This window comes from Syzygium oleosum, unplaced genomic scaffold (genome assembly GCF_021117445.2).
Source record: "Syzygium oleosum isolate NSW1041296 unplaced genomic scaffold, Sole_v2.1 Sole_v2.07, whole genome shotgun sequence".
Lineage (NCBI taxonomy): Eukaryota > Viridiplantae > Streptophyta > Magnoliopsida > Myrtales > Myrtaceae > Syzygium > Syzygium oleosum.
In genome coordinates this window covers 10,348,488-10,368,135 of record NW_026607491.1, presented here as the reverse complement: position 1 = coordinate 10,368,135, position 19,648 = coordinate 10,348,488, and the positions used below count along the sequence as shown (strand labels likewise).

Genomic DNA, 19,648 nt, shown 5'->3' with positions numbered 1-19,648 from the left:
TACAAAGCATTATTGATCGGAAGTGTGGCACGGTAATAGTAGCAAACTATATGCTTACAGCTCTAAATGTTATGTCGATATGTGGTGACATCCGATAGTGGAACTCAGTGAATTATTGTGACTTTGATCGCTTTCACTCATCTGTGGACCTAATGCAGCTAGAAAATGATATCGGTTGTGTAGGATTATGAGTGAAAGTATACTCGATCTCAGAAATTCCTTGTGCACTAGAATCAAATGTGCCCATTTAGATCATTTAGAATTATTTAAATCATAAACTGAACTCCTTTTGTTCATGAAGTTCCGACCAAGATCAGTCAGGATCTTACCCAATATATTTGATGTTACATACGTGACTGGTTCATTAGGAATGTGGCAGACATTTCACAGAAACTTCCTTGATTGCTAGTGTCACAACATCTTCCTCTTTTTTCATTAAGAAATGTTTTGAGGTGGAAAACAATATTGTAGCCTTTAATCACCACTCCTTGTCTCCGAAGCGCGATTATCGTTCACATCGCTTAGATTATACGAATCAAAAGGGACAAATCTGAGGGCCTTGGATGGGGATTGTGATAATGTTGGATATTAAAGGATGTTGTTGGGCATGCAGAAGTACGACAAGGCAAACCGAAGATGGGATAGGATATAAAATTGTGGGAAAGGACGTTGAGTGGGAATGTCACAAAGGCACTAGAGAAAACTTAGGGTTTCGAAGTGTGCGCACGCCCTAATAATTGAGCAATTATTACCTCAAAAAGTTGCCATGAAAACCCTAATAATGGTTGGTGGTGGTCGTCGCCCTCCATGACCATTAGATGCCTAGGAGCATAGTTTTAATTGGAGGGTTTTAAGTATGTCATTTTCACCTTGTCCTCATCAACTTATCTCCCCTTGACACAAATCACGCATCCACCAGTAGTTGTAAGAATCCAAGGTTCTTGAAGCGAGTATGTTTGTATTAGAGTTGTATAGTTTGTCCAACTTCGGTTTTTGCATACATCAAAAGAATTGCATTTGAACATCCACCGATGATTTTCTTTTCTCATAGTTAAATTGACGAGGAGGCAGGGGCGAGATATCAATTCAAGGTCAGCTTGCTAAGGGGTGGTAAATAGGAGAGAGTGATTTGCTGGTGGTTGACATGCAGATAGAAGTCTAAATCATCATGGCTATGGGGGGTAAATTGAGGTCGGTGGTCGTGGTCTCGGTGGCTGGTGAAGATGGAGGTGCTGTGTGGATGAGCAACGGAAGACGTGGTGCGGTGATGGTGGTCAAGTGGCGGTGCCCATGGTGGAAAAGGTGCATAGAACATTTGGAGTGGTGGTAGTCGAGAAAGGTGTTACACGCGCATGCACAGTGACATACTAGTGTCAGCCTAGAGATTCGAATTGTTCTCAAGGGTTCTTGAAGAAAGGACCGTAACTAATCCATCAACAAGGGGCAGACCTCAAGGATGCAAGTATGTTCTAGAATACTCCTGGGGTGGGCAATATTGTAATTGTATCCTCTTAGAACAAATGTAAGCGGACGCTAGTTGGAGAAATACGATCTCCATCGTTAGATTGATGAGAGATCTAGGAATACGATTAAACCTATACTTGTATATAAATAAGTCTCCTCCCTTTATTTGGACATCTCATTCTAAAATTTCGAAATGCTAAATTCAATTAACCCGTGCTACTAGTGTGAATGATGATCAAAGTGATAACTATGCAATAAGTTTTTGTTCTTTTAACCTATGGTGGAACAAAAGTATTTCAAATCACGATCGAACACCATGATACCCGGTTGAGGCACCAAGTTTTCTAGTCACACTAAGGAAGTATGGTCACTTCTTGCCTTTCTTTGTACCCTCCTTCATGTCTTAAAAAGCTTGTTCGAGTGCTAATCGAACGTCTTGCAAAGCAGTTCAAAGTGAATATTGAGTTTCAAGAAAAGAGGAAGATTAGTTTGGATTGAACGGGGTGCCTATTTCCAGATCGTGTGAAGCTTGATTGTGTTAGGGCTCACCACCATCTTAGACATGACATTGATAATGTAATTTGATTTGGTGAGGAAACATGAAATGCAGCACGTCCACATGATTTTACCTATGCGAAGACCAACATAGTAGTAAGATGATATTCTCACTCCGGTGCAAGTTTCGAGCATCGCAAAGCACTCGTATTAGGAGCCGTTTGCTGTTGGAAGACAGCAGTTAAACTAAAAAGAGCCTCCGTCGGCAACAACAGATATAAATAGCTAATTTCATGAAAATGTTGCCGCTATAATTACTTTTAATCTTTCAGTAAGTTTCCATGTTGAAATAATGCAGACACAGTAGCTCACTATGACAACAATGACCTGTCTTGTGGCCATAAAAGGGGCATCACAAGAGAAGCGTTCATCAAACAAGCATCAAAAGAACTCCGTCTCCTGTCCTACAAATAGTTTTAGACCTGATATAATCTGACGGAAAATAGGAATATATAAACTCATAGAGAGAAGATACGCGCTCTTATGTTAGCCCCTTGTGCTCACCACAATTGGGAAGTCCACAAACCTGACTGCTAGCCTCAGTTTGAGATATACATTCGCCTGATAGAAAATCCAACTCTAAGAAATCAAGGAATGTCACCGCATTACGGACTCTTTAACAAAAGATCGACCACCTGAGCTGCAAGAGCACAGAAATTTGCAATGTCACGACTTGCTTCTCTTATATACCTATTAAGGTGAATAAAACCAAAACATCACACCACTTACGTGTATTCAAGGTGAATATTCATGAACCGACGATTTTCTCTGCTTTGGGTTAATGTTAAAGAACCCTCAATGACTTGGTCTTGCTCAAGGTCTATTGGGTCGTAAAAGTATACCATAGTCTGCAAAACTTGCATCAAATAAATGTTAAAATGTCTAGAAAACATCCATCTTGAAAGCACATTGTGTGGGACATTCCTAAAGTTTTCATCAAACTACCATGCAATAAAGGCATTGAGCAAAATTACGAGAAAGACTCGCCCCCACCAGATCAGGCAACGTTCTGGTAGTGTAGTGACTAATTGTTATCTCATTCTAATGAAGGCTATCATACGACATCTTTTTGGGAGTTGCAATTCCTCTTTCTATTAGTAAAACAACAAAGAAGGAAGCTTTAAGCGAGTTCTGGAGCTTTAATAAACAGAGGGTTTCTTTATACAAATAGGGCTAAATCAATGTTCAAGTCCTTATGTCTTACTGTGTCAATGGACAAGCTAGCGAGTATATTTAGGATAATATTCATCGATGTAACCCTTTTTACTCTAACGAGACACCAAAAGATGCCAAACTGTCTCACCCAAAAAAAAAAAAAGAAACAAAAACAGAGCTCATACGAGACAGAATCCACAAGGTCAATCCAATCATTAACATCCAAAAGTAATTCTTACCGTGAAACAACCAGTTTTCCTAAAAGTTCACGCTATAAGGAAAAGGACCCATAATTTGTATCTAGAGACAAGTATACTAATACTGCATATGTCCTCTGTGCAAACCATATGTACATGCCAAATAGAAGTTAAAAAAAACTAACAGAAAAACATTAACGCGACAAAGAATCAAACACACTAAAAGCCCACTAACTGAGAAAAGGATAAACCTACAAATACCTGTTGCCAATGTGTTGGCGGGTCCTCCGGTGCAGTAGAAAGCACTAATGCTTCACTCGGATTACCTCGTTTTTTCCTCTGACTGACATCTGTGGATTGGTTGTTTGAGGACTCTATAAATGACGATGAGACGTGATTATTGGTGGGAGATATTGCATGCCCATTAAATTCAACATCAAACCAAAATGCGAACCCATGCAATGGAGCTGATGAGCAAGAACAAATAGAAATCATCAGTTAGAATAGTAGAGATAATATCACAAGAGGAAGCTAAGTAGCCAAAGGCAATATTAGAATTATACTGAGCGCAAGTACATGCGCAGACACGCAGAGTACTTGCTAAGTGTAGACAACTAGAACAAGATAGTAATTGCTGTAATTTCAGATAAAAACCATAACATGCTCAATATATGTTTCAGCACAGAAATGAAAGAAGACCTAGACATTTTAAAATTTTCCCAAAGAAAACCTGACACTGAAAATTGTCAGTTTAGATCACAAGAAAGACAAGAAAGCGTTTATATAAAACATCAAGTAATAGATCACAATTTGCACAGCAGGGGTTGGGACTGGAAAGAGAGAGGGAGGCATACCACGCATCATTGACTTGAACTTATATCTCGTTGTGACTGACTCTAGTTCACCAAGGGTAACAGTGTAGCAGTCCACATGCTTTACCTGCAATATCAAAATTAGCTAGCTAGTATCTTCTAAAAAGAGGGCATCTCAAAACCTCAGTACACACCAGTTGTGAACATGTACAGCAGATAAATGTGGGTCATCAGAGTGCCTTCAATCATATAGTGAATAAAAATTTTCCCTTTTATAATATACCGTTCTACGAAATCTGAGACTAGTAACAACAGATGCAGCCTAGCAGTAAAATCAGAGCAGATTCCCTACATTGCATACAATTTAGAGGGCATCACTCATCAGATCGATGTTAATGATTGGATGCCCTCTGATTCCCTTTCGATCTGATGAGTGATGCCCTCTGAGTTAAGCAGTCAACAAATCAGAGGGCATCACTCATCAGATCGAAAGGGCAGATGATGTCAGTTTATTTTTCATGTTAGAACTTAACACTATTAGGTTATGTCTTACTTCATGGTAGGCCTTGTCCCAATTTCAATACCTATTCTCTCTAATCCAACATAAGGGTTTCCTGATACAAACCAAACATCATCTAGAACCCCTAGAAGGAAGGTGAAGAAGTGGTCTACAAAAAAAAAAGCCTATAGAAAAAAACATGTGTACTACCAATAGCGTTGATCCAATTCTCAGCTGCAAGATAAATTTAAGGAGAAGCTTAACTCCTTTAATACTACCTGTTGACTTAATAATGAGGAAACCTAAATCCGAACCAAAACTTTAGAATTGTAATCCATGACAAAGCTAAATATAAATGTATTAGCAATCTAGAGTAGGACAGTATATTCAAGTACAATTTCGTCCATATTGAAAGATTACAAAGATCTCAAATGCATGAACATGATGCGCAATTCAGAGAAGAAGTCATTCTCATCAGATAAATGTGCTATCAGAAAGCATACACGAAAAGCCTTCAACTTATAAGTAAAATTGAAGGAAGAAAAACTAGGCATACAACACCCAATTATACTCGAATTGTAACAATCTGAAAAGGATCTTGCTTCCTTGGACATGGAGAAATTAAGAACTACAGACAAAATTTTACTTAACCGTATTGACTCTCAGTAAAAAGTTGCAATGCTTTCTTTAATCATGGGTAAAAAGTCCACGGGGCACTGGATTAGTGTTTGAGAGAGAGAGAGAGAGAGAGAGAGAGAGAGAGAGAGAGAGAGAGAGAGAGAGAGAGAAAGAGAGAGAGAATGCAATGAGTAACAGCAAGCAAGCCACTGGTTAAAGGATTAAGAGTGTGACTGGAGATGGTACAAATACTGAAATAACTGCAAATTTCTGGATGCAACTCAGTTTAATTCTTTTTTAGTACTAAGAAATAAAAAAATCTCATGGTGATGATGCAAAAGCTAAAAGTGAGAGAGATTAAGAGGAGAGGCAGCATGTTGTCCGGTGATACACCAGAAAGAAGCGTGCAACTTTTAATTAGCTCTGGAGTCTTACCACATGTGGCCATGTCAAAACATTTTCACCACTTATTGTCTCTATACAAGGCTCTTCAAAGGCACATTGTTTTGCTAAAGGCAACATAGCAGACACTGCAACCACAACAAGAGAACTATCATGGTTGAATTTTCGACCAGCAATAAGCATTATCATTTGAAAATATTAAAACAAAGTCAACGGTAATGATATTCAACCCATATAAAGCACAATATAAAAAGCTACAATCGTGCAATTAGCCTGGAATAAGTTCACTTGGAGGTGAAGTTGGACTAACAGCAGCTCATATATGCAATTAACCCAACCAGAACACTAACCCCATTCACCTTGCATTAACTTCGACTGTGAGTGCTAGAATAACTTACTAACCTAGACAAATAAAAGCAGAAGAATACAATTTGGCATAAGCATTCAAAGTGATGACACGTGCAGTTCAGGACAAGTGCAAGTTGTGCAATGACATCTTACAGGAGAACCATTTGCTATTGTCACATGGACACTTTCACCCAATTCCCAAATTGTCAAATTTGCATAAGAAGCAAAGAAAAGATCTAATAAAAAACCTTAAACAATAATGACAAGTTTCCCCCCTTTTCGATCTTTTTTGCCATCCTCCTTTTTAATCAAGGTCCAACAAAGAAGTGCCAATATTTGAACTCTTTGAAAATCAGAAAGCTGTATAATCCACATCAACAGTACTCACTATCAATCCCGTACACATTGCGCCAGAAATCAATGCTGTCACTATACCGGTCGCTATGTGTGACAGGGGCCATATACAACTGCAGTAACATAAACCAAAAATCAGCATCAATAGGACATACACTTCAATATCAAACTAAAGCAGAGGCAATTTCAACTGATCACTTCAGTATAAGATCGGGAGGAATATGGAGGAAGCAAAGACAAATTTTCTTCAGTAAGTAAAAGAACCCAATTTTTCACAGTCAGCAACACCAACATGCACCAACCCATATAACAAGACTGAACAAAGAAGGCCTGAGATGCCATGAGCTTATAGAAACTAATTGAATTGTCAACTGAATGAGAATCTAGAGATACTCTGTATAGGACAAGAGTGCGATATTCAGACGTGTTTTAGCTTAGAGCTTCATTAACTTAGGACAATCTGACAGAGAAAGGAAAAGTTTCAGCAAATAGATGTTTTCATGCAAGCAAAAAACAAAATGTATGGCTAAAAAGGTGGAATGAAGAGGTCTCTTAGCAGTTTTTGTATAGCTAAAGTGGCATGGGTGACAGCTTGGGCCTGGCAAGAAATCAAAGTAGAAAAAGAAGCCAATGATCATCAAAAGTTTCCCCTTTCCATTGTTCAGTTATGCGGGCGAAGAGAAGCAAGAGACTGAAGGGATCTAATTGTTTGCTTACCATACCTAATTGACATCATCAAACCTTAGCTATTTAAATGAGCTTCATTATTGTTTTGGAAGCTCCTTTTTCTACACAGGGTTAACAGGCAAGGTACCGCTCAATGGAACTTAACACACACACACACACACACACATATACATACATACATACATACATATATCGTATGTGTGCCTCTGCATGCGGCGTGCGCGCTTGTGTCAGAGAGAGAGAGAGAGATTTACCGTCGCATTTGAAGGAAGGATCAAGCCTCCAGGTTTCAGCCAGCGATCTCTCGCAGTTATGACACTGCCCAACATGCTCTACAATGAAATCCTCAAAAAAGTAAGATAGCAAAAGAAACAATTGCCTAAACATAGAGAATATTACTTATAGCATAAATTCATGCCTAAGATGAATGTAAAGGTTATATGATTGCTAAGACCTAGCAACAAAAGCTCCACCATATCCTGGTTTTCAAATTACAAGGAAAAGGCCGTACCTCATAAAGAAGCAAGTACCCCATCCACTCCGATATTATCACATCAACCTCCTCATCAATCTCAACATCCTGCAGATATCACAATCAGAGCAACAAACGTTCACGAAGTTTCCATAGAAACAAACTTTATTGTCAGGCATATTAAATGAGAGGACAGTAATTTGGCACCGACATGTATTGACAATCTTAATAATATGCCAACCCCGCAGTTTTTGCTTTTATTTCTGCAAGTACACTGTCTACACCCAAAAGCAAGTTAAATATTAATCTCAAGCAGTTTTGACATGACTACATATTTTAATTTCTCGATTCACCAATGCAGCAACTGTGGCCAGAAATTTCCACCTCCCCTATCTTGATTCTTCCATTTATAGCTATCTTCTAACTATTTTCCTTCTCTTTTTAAAAGAGAAAAGGGTGAAATGGGGCAACCAGCATAGCTGTCTCCCTGGGGCATTGCCACAGAAATTCCACACTCTACCACAGCATGTTCGGCTTGTGGGTGTGCCTAGTCCGACGTTGCATCGTCCCCACAGGACCACGGTAAATCAAAGCCGCATAACCTCCGAAGAGGTCTTCTTACTATGGCTGGGCCGTCACCATGACCCCAGCATAGTGCCAACTAGACATAAGCCCCCTTCAACATGAGTGGTTTGAAAATTCAATTCCTGGACTCTCAGGATTCAAATCTATGACCACCTAATGTTTTTGTCCAACGAGATCAACCAACTAATTGGAGCAAACTTGAACTGATAGAGAATGTAAGACTGAAACAAAAATTCCACTCCATCATGAGATAGCACACTTCAGTATAGTCTATTTTCATATGTCAACGCCAATGCTCCATAAAGGTAAAAAGTTGCCAATGTATCAAATGCCAAGTTGGAGGTAACAAGATAGACAAGCCAAGAAAAAAGATAATACTCGAGAATTGCCTCATCTGATGAAGCCTACCTCAACTCGTCCATGTAATACTATGACTGTGTCAGACAAATTATTTGCTTTTACAACTTCATTTGCCTGCATGATTGAAAAACATGAAAGCAATCTAGATCATCACAATTCACTTATCAGTTGATGATGCATTTATTACATCCAATAATGCTTGCTGTTCACTATAAAATGCCTATGAGAAGATATGAGAAAATTTATCATCCCATCTCAAACACTCCCACTGAAGCAGCCTCTCATTGTAGAACCAGCTTAAGAGGACCTCGCTACTGATAAAGCTAAAACGAAACAGCACTTTATGCAAGAATCTGTTTGTTCCAAGGAAACTATTTTCTGGTGGAAGAGAACTTTCTCAGGACCTTTCAAACTTTTTGAGAGAGATAATTATCTTAGAATATATTGAGAGAGATAGTAGATCAATGTGGGAAGAAGGACCTACAGACTTTTTTTAACACAAGAATTTCATACAATGAATGACTGCAAATAACACCATAAAGACAAGAAAAGTACAGGGAATAGGAAAATGGGCAAAACTGAGCTAGAGTACCTGCACCGCAATGTCACTTGCATCCACTGCATAAACCTGTTATCGTAGAAACATAGTGGATGATTATGATCATCATACAGAATCGTGAGATTAATCCTCATACTTGTGAAGTACCCAAAAGAAAAGTTGAAAGAGGAAACAAAATAAGAAAGGGAATAATGGCAACTTTTACATGCTAAATTGGTGTATGCTCGCTAAGGACCATGACGGACTACATAAGGTAGTATGGATTTAGAAGGAAAAGATATAAATTACGAGCCATGTGGACAGATTTAGGCGCTCATTTGCTGACTAGCAATCCTAGAAGTGATATGGAAAGTCGGCAACTTAGGATTAGAAATTAGAAAAAAGTCGATGAGTGGATGACTTCAAAGTCAGAAAGACTTTAAATTTAACCGTGATATGAATATGGTCACTAAATCTGACCTTCCCGACCGCCCCCCCCCCCCCCCCACTAGAGAGTCACACATTGTAATTTAACAAGTCATGGAAAAGTAATCCTGTCCACGAAACTTGATAGATGTTACTGCAGATTGACTAGTCAACGCTCTTAGTAATTTGGCAATATTTTCCTTCCGCTTTAATGCTCGTCATAGAGCTTTATATTTATCTCTAGCATTATCAGTGTCTCTAAAACGAAATAGTGTTTCAATCATTTAAAAGGTTGCATATGTTTACGACATGAACTCCAAAATCAAAGAGATGCTTCCACTGCCAAACTCCTACTACATACGCGAAACAAGACCAATCAAATGCCAACTTTCTTCAGTATTATTACGTATTATTCCTTTTCACCAGTCAAGCTTCATCGCATTTGTTATCGATAGTATCATCTAATCTTCCATCGTGAGAAGAAAAGGGCTAAAGATTTACAAAACTTGTAGACAAAACTTCTAGAGGAAATGGGTCGCGGAACAGAGAGACCTTTGTAAATTATCACCTTTACTGCCCCTTCTCCCCCAGTTTTAAATGATGGAAACTAAACTTCAGTGCATTAGGTAACTTTCTTGTCAAACCTCAATATAAAATTAAGCCTATCGTCCAAATGTTATTTGTTATTTTCTCAAAGCCATTACTATGTCTCCACATCGTTGGGTGCATGTTATGTTCACAGATTTGTTGTTAGTCATATGTGGATTTATTGCTGTTAGAGTAATTAAATATTAAATCAACGTTTTCATCTAACAGCTTAAGTTTTTAGAACAGTTGGCAGTGATCCCACCAAAATCTCACATGATATCAGAGCTAGTGGTCCTGAGTTCAAATCTTTCCAAGCCCCATTTGTCTCCCCAATTAAATATGGCCACGCTTAGTACTAGGCAAAAAGACCAAATTAAGCGTGAGGAGGAGTGTTAGAGTAATTAAATATTAAACCACACTTTCATTTAACAGCTTAAGCTTTTAGAACAGTTGGCAGTAGTCCCACCAAAATCTCACAATTGCTAGTGTTGTTGTGAATAATTCTCATTCAACCCACACATAAACGACTAGTTGCATAAAAAGAAACCCCATTGGAAAAATACCGATAGCTACCCAACAAGGCAGCATCCAAAGTAACTATGCATTTGCCAGTATCAGATAAAAATCTTGGAATTGGAAAGTTTCAACAATGCCACGCTGCATTACAGGGTCGAATTATCAGGTTTCCCATTACAAAAAAGCATTTGGACAAAAATAGTAACATGTAATCAGTCAATCTCCAATGCTTATTTGAATCTCTTCTCACAAAATTAGTAACCGGGCCACCATGCAGTCCCTAGCATCATGCTACATATTCCCCATTCCAACACTTATCTAACCAGCTCGGTATCCATACAAATTTTATCATCACTCAAAATCTTCTACGAAGAAAATTTTCAATGAACTTCAGAAACATAGAGTAAAAACAAGAACTCAATTTCAGCGTATGAATAAAGAAGGCAACTGCATCCAAAGACTTTAAACCATTCTTCTGATCATGGTAATAGCAAATGTTTTTAATTCTTTTAGAAAAGTAAGATGACAATATATTTCAGGAAAAAGAGCAATAGGTGCTCCCTAATTACACATCAGTAATTACATCTCACGAGATCAATCATCAATCAAAATCAAAACAAACCCCAGACTAGTAATGGCTTTTCCAGACCCCCAAAATTTCAGTTTGGAGAGGTATTGACTCTTTGTTGCGTGAAGAGGGAGAAGAATTTGCAAACCAACAATAACAATTTTCAGTAATTATCACAGGGTCTAGCAATAACTTTCAGTAACAAGGAAAAAATGAACATTAACATATAACAAGCATAAGCAAAATGTTACCCATTTAACAACAAATATAAGCAAAAAGTTTACCCGTTTGGCACCAGCCTGGGCACAAAAAATAGAGAGAATGCCGGTCCCACAACCAACATCAACAACAACCTGCAAATGCAACTATGATCAAAGGAGTGACGTCATAGGTAAAATTTGCAACAAAATCTTCAAAAAATGAAAACACAATTCAGGCTCGAGCAGATGATCTTTCAAAAAATGTACACTGTTAGATTGAAATCTACTTTTATCATCTTGAAAACAGGATGTGACTGAGAAATATCATACTGTCGTGAATTCACAAAATCACTGTAGCCCAGGATACACGCAGTTATACTTATGACAACCGAGAAAATGTATAAAATAAACCCAGTTGCATGCCTACAAGATAATCTCGATCTATCACAATCATTTTGTGACTCTACTGACCGATCAAGACACTTAAAAAAACATTTAAATCATAACGAGAGTTCAAAGTTTCTAGAATGATGGACAAAATTATTAACCACACCAGGTACAGGAAAGTTGGTAGAGTATTCAGCTTTCTCTGACGCACAAAGGCCTTAATGCTATGTTTGGGAAATGAAGGAAAATGGAATCTTTTATATTCCGACCTAAATTTTCTTTCCCTCACTCTCCCAAACTTAATGCAAGTACAAAGACGATCTTTTATTGTTTCTGCAAAAATTGGCTTAGTTCCTCATTTACAGACTTGCAGCTAAAGCATTCTCTTCCTGCAGGTTCCAATGAAATGTGATCAGACCTATGAAGTCATGACTTTCTTTCTCATTTCCTTTTACTTCACCGTCATTACACTTACCCAACACAGGAACAAAAATGGGACATGGGACTAATCATAAAAGCAGTAAGTGGTCGTCTCAATCCATTCGTCAATACTGGGCCAAAGGACAAGCACTTGTTGGGTTCATTCACTATGCAATTGGAAATTTAATTAAAATGGTTTACAAAACTACTTATCCCATTTTCCATTTGATTGAATTTAAATGAAAAAGACCACAATTGATTTTCACTTCAGTATCTATCTTTGAATCTTAAATTAGTGAAGGATGCTAAACTTACTTCCAAAGCTTCAAGATGAGCATCACTCCTTATCTTTTGAAACCAAAAAATACCTAGACACCCACGTAACTCTATAGTACTAGAGCCCATTTTATCTGAATTATAAGTGATCAATTCCAAGGTGAGTCAGTTCTAAAGCCAGAACAGCCGAGAACCAAACAAAGCTGGTCTGTTGTAATAGTTTATTATAGATAAATTTCCCTTTACAACCAAATGATGGTCTTAGTTTAGTGGTTGGGAGAGTAGAATCACTCCTCATGGTGAGAAGTTCGAATCTCCACAAGTGCAATTCCACCTCTCTCTCTCTATTTAAAGGGCAGTAATAGCCAGGTGAACCGGGGCTTTAAACAAACCAGGCTCGTTCTGACCAGTTCCCAGGTTGGACAGCACCCGATGCTCCTTCCTAATCCAAACGGTTGTTGTGTATTCATCTGCATTTTCTTAGATTGAACTTCATTATTAATTTCTTTCTACAATAATTTGCATATTCCAAATTGATTCTTTCATCTTGTAAGTGTATGAATGCTCTTAAAATCACATTCTAGTTTCGAAAAGAACGCACGCAAGTCATTCTGCATCTTGTAGAACCTAAACATATCACTGTCACATCTCTTGCTATCCATCCCATACTTCCAGCTGCATATATTGATTATACTATTGCTCTCCGTCCTATCAACAAGCATCCTTATTCTCCCCATTAAAAAGGAAGGAGGAATTCCTTAGCACCCCAAAAATAACATCGACTTCATCAAACTCAAAGTGGACAAAGCAAGTTTAAACATCTAAAAAGGCGAGAAAATGAGCACTAGGTTATACTACATGCAGTTAATGCAACCTATATTCTCCGAATCGAATTATAGCTAAGCTAAGAGTAACATCGAAATTACTTTGCCAGCAATAAAACTCTGATGCCGCATTATTGCTGCCCTGTAAGTGTCTGTTCGGATGCGATCCTGTAAAAGAGAAACTCCATTACTGACTGGAACAAACTTTTTTCAATTAGACCCTTACAGACAGCTCCATAAATCACAATCAATAAAACTTTCCACACTGGCACATAATGCCTTTCGCCCCTCCTAGCATTCTGCTTAACATCAAGCCAAAAAGAGATGAACAGATGGACTTCATAAGCATCACTGCACTAATAATCGAAATATGAGTAACATGGATCTAGGAAAAACATTCTATGAACGAAACAGAGTAAAAATTCCACGATAAAGGAACGTAGAAAAGAAGGTTCTAAAACGGATGAGGGAAAAACCCACGAAATAAAAAATGAGAGGTTTTTCACGTGAAGAGTGGTAGCTCCCATCTCCCGAAGGTTCTTCTACTCCTTCAAGTTGCACCAGATACATAATGTGAAGCTCTTCAAAATAACCTTTTAGATTCAGACTCTCACCTCTGTTTCATTTGCAGCCCATCAACATTTTGATACACATAACCAAAAATGAAACAGCTCTCTGTTCAATTATTTAATCCATGAATCAATTTATTCTCTGGAAAAATTATCCAAAGAAACAGGGAATATTATAATATATAATCTTGAAAGAAATCAAGATTAAAAACTAATTTTTAAATTTAGTCCCACTCCAGCACAATCATACAACTGTGCCAATCAACTTCTCAGTTCTTGGTGTTCAAAGGTGCTTCTGCTTCTTTATAGCAAGGGCTGCAATTTGCCATTTAATTTTCACACTACAAGAATTCTGAAATCTCATCCCCACTTTATCAATTTATGACAATTATAAGCTGTATAGCATAGAAAAATCCATTTTAAATTATACAAGAAGACGCCTGCTTGTCTACCTCTCCTCATAACAAAACATACGGAACTACAAGTAGGCTTAACCACACCCCACAAGTCCATACAAGGGAACCACAGTTCTGTATTCATTTATCTTGCATTCAGGTAGACTGCCAGCTCGTCGATCTTTCTCCAGCCTTTGCTGGTAATAATCTAGTCCTAGAAGCGTAACGGGTAACAGACGAGCAAACCCCCCCTCCCCCCCCCTCTCTTTCCTGTTAGACACTCCAAATTTCGTAACACCAGTTTACTGCGCAGATGCTTTCCTACAAAGGCGTCATTGAAGACCTGTGTCTCCCCTAAACTCAAACCCACACGAGCTCGTATTCAAGCAATCGCTCCTCCAATTGACCAGGTGAACCTTGTTTTGTACCTCCACCAGCTCCATCCCACCAAAGGAAATTCCTTTGAAGCATCTCAGTTCTCTTTGCTAACGCAGGAAGTAGTGGAAACAGTGATAAAGAGAAACTGATCGGAAAAATTCCACCGGCACACTACATAAAGCTCATTTCGCCAACTTCCGGTTGATCAAAATCTCCGACACAGCACAACTAAAAGGCAAACTCATCAAATGCGTACAAGCTCAAAGATCGCCATAATTCATCAAGTACGGGAGCATTCGCACAATCACACGCCCGCAGAAGCGCACGCGCCGGGACGCAAGAACAAAACAAAAAACCGGACCTTGATCATCTCTTCGTGAATGCCGAGGTGGGCGTACGAGTGAAAGTACGCCACGTCGAAGTCCGTGCAGGGCGGAGGCTTCTGCTCCACCCGCTGGTCGGAATCGGCAACCCTAGGGGCGCCGGAAGCGGGGGCATCGGCCGAGTCGTGCGACCTGCCCCGACGTCCCCTCCGCCGTCCGCGGCCCCGGTGGGGCGGCCGGAGGCTGTTGTGCTCCGGAAATGCGCCGCCGTCTTGGTGGTGGAAGTAGCCGTTACTGTGGCCGGGATCGGAAAACATTTCTCTCTTGTTGTCCTTGTTTTTACTCCTGACGGTGGTGCTTTTTAACGGACTAAAACAGTGGACAGTGTAGGGTTTTCTTTTCTCCTCTTTTTTCTTGGAATTCTCTTTTCTCGGTTTTTGGGATTATATATATATATATATATATATATATATATTAATATATGTGTGTGTGTGTGGAGTTAGGATGGAAACTATTTATTAATCGTGTCAAGCGGATCGACACAAGTTTAATATCAATTGGTGAAAATATTGTGTACACAGGTGACGCCATGTCATATTTATACTAGCCCATTTGATGAGCGACACGTGTCACTCTTGGGCTCACCTGTCAAGAATTGGCAAAGCCTATCTCCTCTCACTTCACGGTCTCTCTCTCTCTCTCGACTCATAGGCTATGCTCTCTCTTTCGCTGGGGAAATTGTCAAATCAGTTCTAAACCTATTGCACGGTGGCCAATTCAGTCCTAAACCTTTTAATTTTGCCAATTCAATCCTAAACCTTTCTAATTCTTGCCAATTCAGTCCTTCCGGCCAATTTTGGGCGGCCGGCGCTAACGCGGCCACCGACCGTCCGGCCAACGTTGACGTGGCAATTTTTTATTATTTTTTTTCAACTTTTTAATCTTTTTTTTTTTAATTTCTTCTTCTGGCCGGTCTGGCGACCGGCGGCCGGCCAGAGGGGAGGGCCGGCGAGGTCGACCTCGCCGCCGCCTGGTTCGCGACGGCGAGGTCGGCCTCGCCAGCTGCTTGGGCCTCGCCTCGCTTAGCGGCGGCGAGGCCGAGCCTCGCCGTCGCTGGTTCGCAACGGCGAGGTCGAGCCTCGCCCGGATCCGGCCGAGGCTCGACCTCGCCGTTGCGAACCAGGGCGACGGCGAGGTCGGCCTCGCCGGCCGCTAAGCGAGGCGAGGCCCAAGCGTGGCGAGGCCGACCTCGCCGTCGCCCGGGTCGCGACGGCGAGGTCGAGCCTCGGCCGGATCCGGGCGAGGCTCGACCTCGCCGTCGCGAACCAGGGCGACGGCGAGGCCGACCTCGCCGTCGCGACCCGGCGTCGGCATGGTCGGCCTCGCCGCCGCTAGGCGAGGTGAGACGAGGCCGACCTCGCCGTCGCGAACCGAGGCGACGGCGAGGTCGGCCTCGCCTCAGCAGCGGCGAGGCCGGCGAGGTCGACCTAGCCGGCCCTCCCCTATGGCCGGCCGCCGGTCGCCGGACCGGCTAGAGGAAGAAATCAGAAAAAAAAAGATTAAAAAAGATTAAAAAATTGAAAAATAATAATAAAAAATTGCCATGTTAGCATTGGCCGGACAGCCGGCGCCGACCGGCGGCCACGTCAGCGCTGGCCAGCCAAAATTGGCTGGAAGAACTGAATTGGCAAGAATTAGAAAGGTTTAGGACTGAATTGGCAAAATTAAAAAGTTTAGGACTGAATTGACCGCCGTACAATAGGTTTAGGACTGATTTGACAATTTTCCCCTCTTTCGCCTGACTCATGACGAAAACTTGAAAGAGAGATGAGCGGCGATTTGGAAATATGAAACGAAGGCAACGAAAGAGGCGGACGCGACGTGGTTCGCTGGTGAGGGTGGTCGGAGCTCGCCGGCCATTGGGCATGGCCAAGCCTTCTTTCGATGTCTTGATCGAGCCAAGGCCAAGCAACTCCTCCTCTAGATCTCAGCAAGGCCACGGCCGAGCCTTCTTCGGATCTTGGCTGAGCCATGGCCGATCAACTCCTCCTCTAGATCTTGGTTGAGCCATGGCCGAGCCTTCAGAAAAGATGAAACTAGGGTCGCGAAGCCCTCGTTCGGTCTCGTCTTAATGTAGGCGAGGCAAGGTCGCCTGGCCCAGATCTAGGCGAGGCGAACCTCGGGATGGCCTAGCCGCCTTCACTAGTGGCCACCTGTGACCATCGCCAGGTGGCCACGGTGGCGGCCGTGGCCTCAGCCGAGAGAGAGAGAGAGAGAGAGAGAGAGAGAGAGAGAGAGAGAGAGAGAGAGAGAGAGAGCAAAGCGTGAGTCAAGAGGGAGAGAGAGAGAGAGTGAAGAGAAAATGCAGAGACTTTGCCAATTTTTGACGAGTGGGCCCAAGAGCAACACATATCACTCATTGAATGGGTTAGTGTAAATATGACGTGGCATCACTTGTGTACACAATATTTTCTCAGGAACTTAAACTCACTAAATCCATGCCCCAGCGAGTCGTGTTTTCATGAAGGAAATTACCAAGAAAGTCATAAACCTATTATATTTGGGTCAATTCAATCATAAATTTTTAATTTGGTCAATTTAGTCTTGAACATTTGAACGATTTACCGATGTAGTCAATCTGATCAATTTTGATTAGAAATCGTGAACGTGGATATCGGTTGTTTTACATGACACAGCCAGCGCTAAGGTGGATAATATTTGGAAATTTTTAAAAAAATTTATGAATATTTTTATTTGTTTCCTTTTCCTTTCTTTCCCTTTTATTTTTGCCGGTGACTAACCACCAGCCTCACTTGAGCGAGGGTGAGCACCGACGAGGGCCCCCTACCAGATCTGGCAAGGGCAACCCTCACCATCGCCAACCGTCGCCTATGGTAGGGTGAAAAGGAAAAGGAAAAAAACAAATAAAAAAAGAAAAAAATTCAAAAAATCTATTAAGAAATTATCCATGTTAGCCAAAATTGACCGAATGGACTATATTTACAAATCGCTAAAAGATTTATAACTCAATTACCCAAATTAAAAGGTTTATGACTGAATTGACACAAATACAATAAATTTATGACTTCCTTAATAATTTCCTTGTTTTCATGTCCTATAAGATGTTAGAGTTTTATAAACGTTTTAACATAATCGAATCATTTGTCCACCCGATCGATAACGAATATAAAATGTTATACTTTTCGCTATCTTTTAATAAAAAGTATTATGCATCCAATATTTACCACATACTATTACAACACCTACTTAATTCGATACTAAATTTCTTTTAAAAAAAACTGACAAGGAACAAGTTCATGAGCTTTAGATTTATTAATTTATTATTTAAATTCTATATCATATCTTGATTTTCTAAAATTTTAACCAACTAATAAAAAGAGATTACCGACAACTTTAGCATAACCCTAATAAAGGATTGAAAAATAAATAACAATGAGCAAAAATAGACAAAGTTTTAATAAGAAATGGAAAGAGTTAGAAGGAGAGTAAAAATAGGGTTAGAATTTAGGACATAATTAAAACAAAAACGGTAAGTGCCATTTCTCTGATTATATACTCTATTTGGATGATATTTTTTTTCTATATTTCAAGAATTTTCCATGTAAAATTTGCAATGATTGTGGAAGAAAGTTGTCTACTCATCTTATTGAAATAGATATATCTAAATATCGTATATTCTATTATTTTGTCGCTTCCATCTTCTTTTTATTTTTGCATTCTCATTATTCCTTTTTTACGTGTGAATCGAATAAGACCCCTTCACAATTTAACAATATCAAATGTGACGAAGTGTAATTTTGCAATATAGGCCATTCTATTATCAAGAAAATCTAGACTAGCTATACTTTTATAGTATACACAAACAAATATATATATATATATATATATATATATATATATGAAACTAGGAAAATTTCACATGCTAAGTCTTACTCTTAGCAAAATATAACTACTAAAGCAATGGAAAAGGCCCTCAAAATGACAAAATCATGAAGAAATATAGAGGTAAAAAAATTGGAGTAGAAGTGCAATCTAGTTAATTTTTTTGGATTGGCAACAAAGAGGGAAAATGTAACCTAACATATACAACCACAATGCGTGATATTGTAGAATACGGAATGTGCGATTTAGTTCATAAATATTCTCATTAAAGCAAGTATTCATTATGGTGCAAGTGGGGTTAGAGCCAAAATTGTCTCACCACTGGCACAAGTCGAAACAACTCGACGGTGAATCAAGATTTCACAAGATTAAAGAGGATCAGAACTTGTGAATAAATGGAATTTCATATCACATAGAAGTAAAGTCCTACGACACTTGGCTAGCCATTACGACGGTTTACATCATAAAAGTGCAAATTGCTTTGAATCGGGATTATAATCATGCCCAAGGCCTTTATTAGTGGAACTTACAGAGAATTTCACGGGACCTTAAGGCTGCGTTTGGTTGTCCGGATTTCTAAACATGATAGAACTGGATAGGATAGGATAAGAAATCCTGGGATTTCTTCGTATCCTATCCATTGTTTGGTGGACTACGGATTTAAAGTCGGATATGATAATTTTTTTTTTTTGGCTATTCACGGGTCCGGAGGAGTCGGTGAAGGAAAAAAAGCCGAGAAAATTTTTTGGTGAAAGCGCACAAGGTGTGGGGATGAAGATGACGGCGAGTGGAGCGTAGGGTTTCTGAAAAAATAGGCATTAGAAATCCT

At 39.8% G+C, this 19,648-nt stretch overlaps 1 protein-coding gene across 2 annotated transcripts; it reads right to left on the bottom strand.

Annotated features, from left to right (window-relative positions):
• Positions 1-2,248: 2,248 nt before the first annotated feature.
• LOC115669873 (probable protein arginine N-methyltransferase 6) lies at positions 2,249-15,361 on the bottom strand. Of its 2 annotated transcripts, none has more exons than XM_030591033.2 (13): positions 14,955-15,361; positions 13,354-13,419; positions 11,429-11,497; positions 9,101-9,136; positions 8,557-8,622; positions 7,603-7,671; positions 7,346-7,423; positions 6,439-6,517; positions 5,736-5,830; positions 4,226-4,310; positions 3,633-3,745; positions 2,749-2,867; positions 2,249-2,659 (listed from the first exon to the last, which is right to left on the bottom strand). In XM_030591033.2, exons 1-13 carry the CDS (start codon positions 15,231-15,233, stop codon positions 2,617-2,619), a joined length of 1,197 nt encoding a protein of 398 aa, XP_030446893.1. In that variant the 5' UTR covers positions 15,234-15,361; the 3' UTR covers positions 2,249-2,616. The 2 variants fall into 2 exon arrangements, with proteins under 2 accessions (XP_030446893.1, XP_030446885.1); XM_030591025.2 differs by having other exon boundaries at positions 3,633-3,838; positions 14,955-15,359.
• Between the last annotated feature and the right edge of the window lie 4,287 nt (positions 15,362-19,648).

What these genes read in the sequence shown, in the direction of transcription:
- LOC115669873 (XM_030591025.2), bottom strand. Translation starts at nt 15,233, where the DNA reads ATGTTTTCCGATCCCGGCCACAGTAACGGCTACTTCCACCACCAAGAC. An exon ending in TTCACGAAGAGATGATCAAG is followed by an intron (nt 13,420 to 14,954) that starts GTCCGGTTTTTT and finishes TCTCTTTTACAG; the next exon opens with GATCGCATCCGAACAGACAC. An exon ending in GTTCAAGTCAATGATGCGTG is followed by an intron (nt 3,839 to 4,225) that starts GTATGCCTCCCT and finishes CTTGCTCATCAG; the next exon opens with CTCCATTGCATGGGTTCGCA.